The sequence below is a fragment of the Apis florea genome, unplaced genomic scaffold, assembly GCF_048593485.1.
Source record: "Apis florea isolate Af1SG1 unplaced genomic scaffold, ASM4859348v1 contig_3367_pilon, whole genome shotgun sequence".
Taxonomy (NCBI): domain Eukaryota; kingdom Metazoa; phylum Arthropoda; class Insecta; order Hymenoptera; family Apidae; genus Apis; species Apis florea.
In genome coordinates, this window is record NW_028256746.1 from 2,329,398 (window position 1) to 2,338,782 (window position 9,385).

At 20.4% G+C, this 9,385-nt stretch overlaps 1 protein-coding gene across 2 annotated transcripts; it reads left to right on the forward strand.

Annotated features, from left to right (window-relative positions):
- The first annotated feature begins 9 nt into the window (after nucleotides 1-9).
- Nucleotides 10-8,023, forward strand: Bsg25D (blastoderm-specific gene 25D). 2 transcript variants are annotated; one of them, XM_086911890.1, is made up of 13 exons: nucleotides 10-75; nucleotides 1,078-1,504; nucleotides 1,589-1,719; nucleotides 1,965-2,161; nucleotides 2,268-2,504; nucleotides 2,575-2,995; nucleotides 3,080-3,240; nucleotides 3,332-3,399; nucleotides 3,479-3,540; nucleotides 3,617-4,507; nucleotides 4,709-5,408; nucleotides 5,619-5,719; nucleotides 5,895-8,023. In XM_086911890.1, the coding sequence occupies exons 2-13, from the start codon at nucleotides 1,123-1,125 to the stop codon at nucleotides 6,030-6,032; spliced, it is 3,489 nt and encodes a 1,162-aa protein (XP_086768016.1). In that variant the 5' UTR covers nucleotides 10-75; nucleotides 1,078-1,122; the 3' UTR covers nucleotides 6,033-8,023. The 2 variants fall into 2 exon arrangements, with proteins under 2 accessions (XP_086768016.1, XP_012344561.3); XM_012489107.3 differs by having other exon boundaries at nucleotides 33-75; nucleotides 1,111-1,504.
- Nucleotides 8,024-9,385: the final 1,362 nt, after the last annotated feature.

Here is a 9,385-nt window from a genome sequence, read left to right on the forward strand (position 1 = left end):
TATATATGCATACACATATAGATAAATAGACAGAATATGTTTGCGTGATTTGTGAAACGAACTTATAATTTAGTGGTAGGTTATAATCATTTTATAATTTAAATGTTTAGTTTTTCATATAATAAAAAATCGTAACAACAAAGTTCATTGTTTTGAAATTGTTATTTCTTTATTGTTGATTAGAATAACTTTTTTAAAATTTATATATACCGTTATCTGCAAATAATTTACTTTGAAACATATTTATTACGCAATCTAAAAATAATATTAAATTTAATATTATACATATTTCTTAATTATTAATATGATTTATAAATTATTAATATATTACTTATAATATATTAATTTGTTATATATTAGAAATAAATAATTTCAAACATATTTTTTAGGTTAACATATTCTATATAATATTTGATTAAATATATTTTAATTGTTTAAAATATTTTTTTATTTTCCTAATATAAAAAAGACTTCACTGAATCCAAATGAACAAAATTGATTAATTTAATAACTAAAGTAATATGAATAATTTTGTTTATTGTGATTATTGTAATATTAATTATTTCTTTTTAATTATTAACAATATATATAATGTTATATGTTCATATAAAAAATAAATGATTAAATAATCATTTTAGTAAAAAAATTTAAAGCAAAATATTTTTGAAAATATTTATATTAATAAATTTAATAAATATATATTATATAAGTTTTATATATATATATTTTACATAACATAAATTATTGAATTATTTTTAAAAAGAAATTTTTTATTAATATAAAAAAAATTATAAAAAATTGAATTAAAAATTAAAAATTTGAAAATATTAAAAATAATAAAAATAAACAAATATAATTTTATATATTAATTTTATATAATAATAAAATTTTGTTTTAGAAATTAAAAATTAATATCTAATAATTTTAAAGATTATTAATAAAGAAATATACTTTAATTTATTTTATTTTAATTTCTAAAATTCGTATAGAATTTGAATTATAAATATTAATATTATTTCTTTCCTAAGATCTAACAATTTAATTTAATAGTTTTGTGTAATTTTATTAATATTATAGATCTACTTTATTTTATATCATATCAAAAAACAGTGAAAGGATGCCATGGATGAACAGAATAATGATCCTTATGAACAACAGCTTTATGCTGTGTTTCAAAGTTGTTTAACAAAAGGAGAAACTGAATTACGAGAAGATAATTGGCTCAGTTTATGTCACAAATTACATTTGGCAGAACAAAGTGAAGAATTAAAATCATGCATCCAACAACATGAACAAGAAAAACAATCTATATCATTCCAAGAGTTTAGAACTGCTTTATTAACTTTATTAGGAAAAACACAAAATCCAATTACACAAACAGAGAAAGATAATATAACAGAATCACAAAATGATATAAATTCACATATTATAGATAATAAAAAATGTAATTCATTAGCATCTAATAATTCTAATTCTAATGTAGATTTTTTAAATGGAAAAACAGGTAATTATGTTTAGATAATCCATTATCTTTTTGTATTTGTAATTTATTTTTATTTATATAAAAATATATATTATTAATTTTTAGGTGTAACAATAAATGAAAATAGACTGAAATGTTTATGGGAAAAGATAAATATTTATTTAAAAGAAAATGTAGATTCTGCAACAATCTTTTTTATATCTAACTGTTTAGGAATCCCAGCTCTTCCAAAACAGGTAATTATTTATATATATATTATTTTTACATATAATAATAATTTTATTATATTATTATTTTTATATAATATTATTATATATAAATATTATATATAAATATTAATATATATTATATATATATTAATATTTATTATATAATTTATATATTAATTAATAATATAATTTAAAATTTATTATATTTATTATGTTAATTTTTTTATAAATTAAATGAATTTAAAATTATATCATAAAATATTATTTTACAGATTTCACAGTGCATTTTTGAGAAACTTGATCAAAATTGTGATGGATTGATTAGTTTAGATGAATTTCTTGTTATATTTCAAAATAAAGCAATAGAAGATCAATTAACTTTAGATAAAAATAATGATTCCACAAAAGAATTAACTAAATTGGATTTTAGAAAACGAAATTTTGATATACATACTTCTCGCAAAACTAGGTACTGCATTATTTTTTAATATAAATAGTTAATAATTTAATTTATATATAATATTATAATTTCACAAAATTTTTATTTAATTTCTCATTCTTATTTTAAACAATAGTTTTACGAGGAATAATACTATTCTGGATACATGGAAACTTTCTAATATTACAAATACATCTTTATTAACGGATGGAGGTCTTAAAATATCTGAAATTTCTTTAACAGATTTAACATCTACCTTATGTGATGAATTAAAAAATTTTAATGATTCATTAGATCATTCTGCAATTCGATCTCATATAATGTTATTGCGAGATGTTCTCATACTGTATCAGGAAGAATTACATAATTTAAAGTAAGTATTACAATTTATATAATTTATATAAAAATATAGTTTACTAATGGAAATGTTTTTATATTTTTAGTCTTGTGATAGAAAATATAAATAGTGAAAAAGAGAAACTTCGTATTGATGCTATAGAAGCTAATGAACGAGCAAATACTCTTGCTCAAGAAATTGATGAACAACATGTTCGACAAGAAGAGATTGTTCAAAATTTACGAAAACAAATTGAACAACGTCATTCTGAAACTATACAAGATTTATCAAACCAACTTAGTTCTGAACGAGAAATGAGTACTAGCATTCTGAAATCAAAAGATGATCAAATACAAATATTACAAAAAGAAAATCATGAGATTAGAAATAAATTTGTAAGTACGTTACAAGAAAATCAAGTTTTAGAAAATGAAAATGAGAATCTTCGTAATCAAATTGAAAAATTTAAACAATCAAACAATGAATTAATAACTCAAATAAAAATGTTAGCGGCAGAGCATGATGAGGTATTTAAATAATTTTATTATAAATAAAAAAAAATGAATCTAAATCTTATATTTATCTTCATTGTAATTGATAATTTTATTTAGTCGCAAAATGTAGAGGTGAAACATCAACAGGAAGTTATATATTTGGTAGATCGTATTAAACAATTACAATTAGAAGCAGTTCTTTTACAAGATCAAAATGATGAATTAACAGCAGAAATAGAAAGTTTAAAATTGCATGATCGTCATATTAAAGATATAAGGTAATATTTAAAATAAAGGATAAATTAAACATATATAAGAATATATATTAAAAATAATAATATATATTAATTTTACATTATTATATTGCAGACCGAATAATTTTTCTGGTACTCATATAGTAACTCATACAAGAAATACACAGTCAAATGAAAATGAAAGTAAGAAAAAAAATTAATATATCTTTCATTTAACTTTATATTCTATCTATTATTATATTAATATTTAACATATTTTTAGATAAAGAAACATTTGTAGTTGAGGAAGATGATTTAGATGTAGTTTTAAAACATTCCACATCTGTAAGTAATAATTAATAATTTATATTTAATTTAAAAAGCAAATATTAATATATATATTTACCTTATTATTATATAGCTGTCTAGTAATTCCAATGAAGAAGATGAAAATTGTGAAGTGATAGATTCAAAACAATTTAAAGATACAGTTATAAAGCAATTAAAAAATATATATTTAATTAATAATAACAAATGTACTTTAGACAATTGTGCATTTAAAGATGAAATATTAGATATGATTACGAGATTACAATCCTATTCAAATATACAAGTTTTTAAAGAAACTGAATTTGTCAAAAGTATTGCATCTGAAATAGAAATAGAATGTGAAGAACGAACGAGTGAATCTTTAAGAGATTTTGTTGTTCCTAAACATAAAAATTCTGTTTGTATGAAACGAATAATAACATCCAATAGTAATGATAATTATGATATCGATAATTTCAATCAAGATGTAAAAAGTTCGTTACAAAATAAAGTGTTAAGTCTTAGAGATTATCCTCCTCGTAAAGAAGAACATATGAATGCAGATAATTCAAAATTAAATAAAGAAAAAGACATTTCAATTATTAATTACAATAATATAAAAACTAATAATGAAATTAATACAAGAGCTAATTCAAATTTAATAAAAAATGAATCATCTGAAAATATTCTTTTAAACTCAAAGCTCAAAGAACTTGAAGCAGCTCATGCTGCTGAAAAAAAACAATTGATTGAACAATGTGCAGAATTAGAAAGAAGTTTGGATATGCTTAAAATAGAATATGAAGAATGCGAAGATTATTGGACTGCTAAATTAGAAGAAGAAAGACAACTTTTTGAACAAGAACAAAAAATTAGTGACGAAAAATTTTCAGAACTTATAGCTAAAATGGCAGAATATGAAGAATTAATTACTCCAGTTGATAAAGTAAAAAATGGTGGACGCTTGTCTCCAATTGAAGAGAAATTTAATTTAGAACAACAAGTAAGATATATTTTTATTTATTTTTACTATACATTGTATTCTATTATTATATAGTTTGTATTCTATTAATTATTATAGTTTTTCTTTCAATATTATATTCAGAAAATTATATATATTCAAAAATTATATTGATATTCATTAAATTATAATTGAACTGCATATTATTTATTATGTTCACTATATATTATTTTATTTATACAGTATGTAGATTTAGAAGAAGAATTTGAAAAATGGAAATTACAAATGGAAGAAGAAATTTCTCAAAAAGATAAAGAAATCAAAGATTTACATGAAAAAATAAAGTGTTTAGAACGACCGATAATGACTGATGTGTCTATACAAGTTACAGATGAATTTATTTTTCCATTTTTATTAACACGATCAAATTATGTTTCTAATGATTCATTCAATGTTAAACCGTCCAGTGAATCAGTTTCAAAATTAACTCAATGTAGTGATAATATTCGCAATCTATCTGAAGAATTTAAATATAATGGGATCCTAGAATCTTCAACTCTATCAAATGATTTTATTCCACGATTAAAAAAAGATGACATAGATAGTGGCAATTGTGATTTACAAATGCATACTCAGTATTCTATGAAAGTTAATGATGTCTTTAAAGTTGAAACGCCAGAATTACAATGGAAAATAGTAGATAATAATGGAAAAATCTTAAAAGAAGAAAATGTTCACAATGCAGAGTATGATTTCGTACAGAATGCATTAAAGTTAAAAGCATCAAATTGTCAATGCATGCGAAGTGATTCACAAGTAGATTGTATAAATATTAATATATTACAGAATTTAAACATGAAACTTCAGACACAAGAACGTAAAAGGCATCAATTGCAAGAATGTTTTAAACAACAACAATATCACATTGAGCATATATTACAACGTGAGTTATTTTATAATTTCATTAAAATAATTATAATAATTAAAAAACTTTTCTATCTTTATTAATTCTTAGAATTTTTTTGATTTTTTAGTTTTTTTTTCTTTTATTTTGATTTTATTTATTTTTTTATTTATTGAATATTTAAATTACATATATATATAATAATAGTGTATATTAAAATATTAAGATATTAAATTGTTATTATTTCAGATATTATATCTCAACATCAAATAGAAATATCAGAATTGCAATGTCTTCTTCGTAGTACTCAAGAAAGACTTCAAATAGAATTTCAAACAAATGCAGAACAGGTATGTAATTTTTTTTTAAATTTGCATTAATTTATATATAATTAATATATAATTATAATATATAATTAATACTATTATATACTTATTTATAATTTATAATAAATAGTATAATTTCATTTATATAGAAATATTTTATAATTAAATAAATTTTAATTTTTCTTATTATTTTTTATAGGCTGAACGATTGGCACAAACTGATATATTAGTAAAAGATTTATATATAGAAAATGCCTGTTTAACAGCTAATTTAAAACGTTTACAACAACACTATAACATGATAACAGGATTAAATACTGAATCAACTTCAATATGATATTGCAATCAGTTATTAATAATATATAATAGAAAAAGCTTTATTAATAAAATATTAGTAATAACGTTACTAATATTTTAACAAATGAGTGAGTCAGAGATAAATAATTTATCTCAAATGTTAATTGTGATACATACATTTTTTTTTAATTACAGTATCAAAAGAATAAACAAAATTCATATTTTTTTTATTATAATGTTGATGTTAAATTGTAGAATAGTTTGAACATCTAAAAATAAGTAGTTAAAATTTTTCAAATTGATATACGTATTTTTATTTAGTATTTTAACATGTATACATATAATGTTAAAATAATTATAAATATATATCTTAGATTTCATTTTGTGTATACATGTACAGAGATTAATTACATCAACATAAAAGTTAATACAATTCATTGTGTAATATTATATATAATGAACGAAAATATATAATAAATTTTTTTTTTTTTAAGAAAAATGTAGCATAACAAAACAAATGAAATTGCCAATGATTAAAAGGATTGAAATAATTAAAAATAATTATATTTATATTTAAAGCAAACAGTATTTAATATTCAAATTTTTTTAATATGAAATGAAATTGAATTAATATATCATTGAATTATTATAGTTAATAATGAAAATATATAATATGTTTTATAATTGATTAATTATAAACGAATTTAATTATAAGATTCAATTTTCAGGAATTTATAATTATAATTTATATTAAAAAAAAAAAACAAAAAGAAACATATAACTCGATCATAAATTATAATAAAAAAAATAATCAAATTAATTAGTATAAAAAAAATTATATTATCTTTTTTCCATATGTTATTCATTAAATTGTCATATAAACAAAACAATTTCAAAACTGTTTGCTTAGATTTTTTAACCTATATACCAAAGATAGGAGTTTAACAAATAAATCATTATTATTATGTATACTCATTATTTGTTACGTATAAGCAATTACTTTCTTAGTAAGAAAGAGATATTTTATTTTATAGTAATTATGATTAAATTACAATAAAATTATTTTAATAATGTTACTTACACATAAAATAAAGCTTATACGAAATAAATATATTATGTACACAGTAGTATCATCATATATAATGATAGTAAAATAATTAAAAAAAAAGACTCAAATTGTAATACTGATTTTTTAAATTAAAATAGAATACAATTGGTTTTTATTTGTTTCTTAAATAATGAGATTTTATTTAACATGAAATTGGTTGTAATATAAATTCTATATAAATGTTTATTGAATTTATTGATATTATTGTTAAAAAAAATTATTATTTATATTTTCAAAATTTTCAATGTTTAATGGATTTTATTCAGTATTAGAGATTTTGAGCTTTATATGATCAAGATTAATGTTATTAAAATTAATATTTTGCACTTTTCACTTATATCACACAGTTTTCAATAATAACATGAAAATTACTGTGTATTAAATATTCAACCAAATATATGCAAGATATTGTATAATATATGATCATAGCTTTATTGAATATTATAACAATAATAATAGATACTGTATATATTATACATACATAACTTACTCCTTTTGTATATTCTAATTCAGATTCATCTTATTTCAATCATATCGCTGCCATATAAAGCATTTTGTATATGATATTTATATAAATGTTTATATATTACCATGTTGCAGCGAATTGTTTTTTCATATTTGCCTTATTATCTTTAAAAATCTTACGTGATCTTTAATACTATTTTTTTATATATATTATATTTCTTTATTATCACTGTTAAATTATATCTTTGAGTTTTTCATAATGAAATTGTTAAACGGCAATAATAATGGTTATGCTAAGTGCAAATTATACAATTTTAATGCAATAATTAAAAATTTAAAAAGTATAATTTGTTGTATTATTAAACAGATGTTACATATCCTACTTTGTATACATTGCATATGTCGAAATGTACAGTGTATCAAAAGAGCATAAAGAAGAAAAAAACTACAAATCAAAATTTGTTTTTTATTTACACTATATAACTTATAACTTTTGTTTGTTTATGTTTCTTTTAAAAATGAAATCATAATATTATATTTTTTTCATAATTTGAAATGAAATAATTTAATTTTAAATTTCATAATTTTAATCATAAGTTCATAAAATATAAATAATGCATAAAAAAAATTTAAAAAGAATAATTCAATTTAGAAAAATAAATTATAAATTATTTTTACATATTATTTAAATTCATATATTTCAAAATATTTTAAATTAATTACAAATAAGAAATATTTATAATATAATATATATGAAGTAATATTTATTACATACCTTTTTGTTGCCATTATTTATTTCGAAGAAAAATAAGAGGATTGCGGAGATACGTGAACACGAAAGATATTATTTATTTATAATTTATGAGGACAAACAAGTAAATTTACATAGGAAGGACACTTTGAGTAAAACACATTTGCTAAGTCATTATCATGCTTAACATAAAAAAGGAAACTAATCGAAGTCTAATCACCAGCCTTGCTGATATAGTCTTTCACCGAACGGCCATAAAACGGCGCCATAAAACAATCTAATTAGAATTATGAAACATTTTCGAAGCGAAAGCACGATAATTATATGCATTTTTCGTTACTAATCATACTAACACTAATCTTTCGTCGATTTGTAGCGAAAAATAAAGGACTTATAACGTGATCTTCAAATGGACACTAAACATCCCTATTTCTTTATCTCTCGTCCTTTCGCTCGCTCGCTCGCTCGTTTTCTCTCGCGCTCTCTTTTGTTCTCATTTTATTTATTCAATCGCTTTTTTTCTTTCACTTTCAATTCCACTATACGTAATCTATAATAGCGTCATAGTAAACTAGTAAGGTACAAACAGGAGTTTTATACATGGTTTTTACGAGAGAATACATTAAGCTCAGGTCTTATTTCTACTTTTACGAAAACATGGTCCTGTATGTGTCCAACTTTGCGCGAGAAATATTTCATTTGAAATTCTCCGATGAATCCTTTCTATCATTTCATGAAAGAGTGAATAGAAATCGACGGAAATCGGCGCGAGTTTAATAATATAATTTTAGACACGCACGCAAGACAAACTTCATAAAGTTTGTTCGAAGATGCTGATACAAAATATGCAAAATAAAAGCCGAAAAACATCTTAATACATAATATTATAGAAACTTTGACGATAGATGTCGATCGGACAACTACAATTTATCTAATTATAATGATAACGAGAATACGAAAATCCATTGCTCGTTTCGAAATTAAATATATTACATTAATCTGTATGTTGTCCATTCGATTTGTTTAGTGAAAATGGTTGACGTTGTTTTACTTTGGGAATTTAACTTAA

Bases quoted from the DNA above. Each gene is read 5' to 3' on its own strand.
- Bsg25D (XM_086911890.1), top strand. From the start codon at position 1,123: ATGGATGAACAGAATAATGATCCTTATGAACAACAGCTTTATGCTGTG. The intron at 1,720-1,964 runs GTAATTATTTAT...ATTATTTTACAG, and splicing joins TCCCAGCTCTTCCAAAACAG to ATTTCACAGTGCATTTTTGA. The intron at 3,400-3,478 runs GTAAGAAAAAAA...ACATATTTTTAG, and splicing joins ACAGTCAAATGAAAATGAAA to ATAAAGAAACATTTGTAGTT.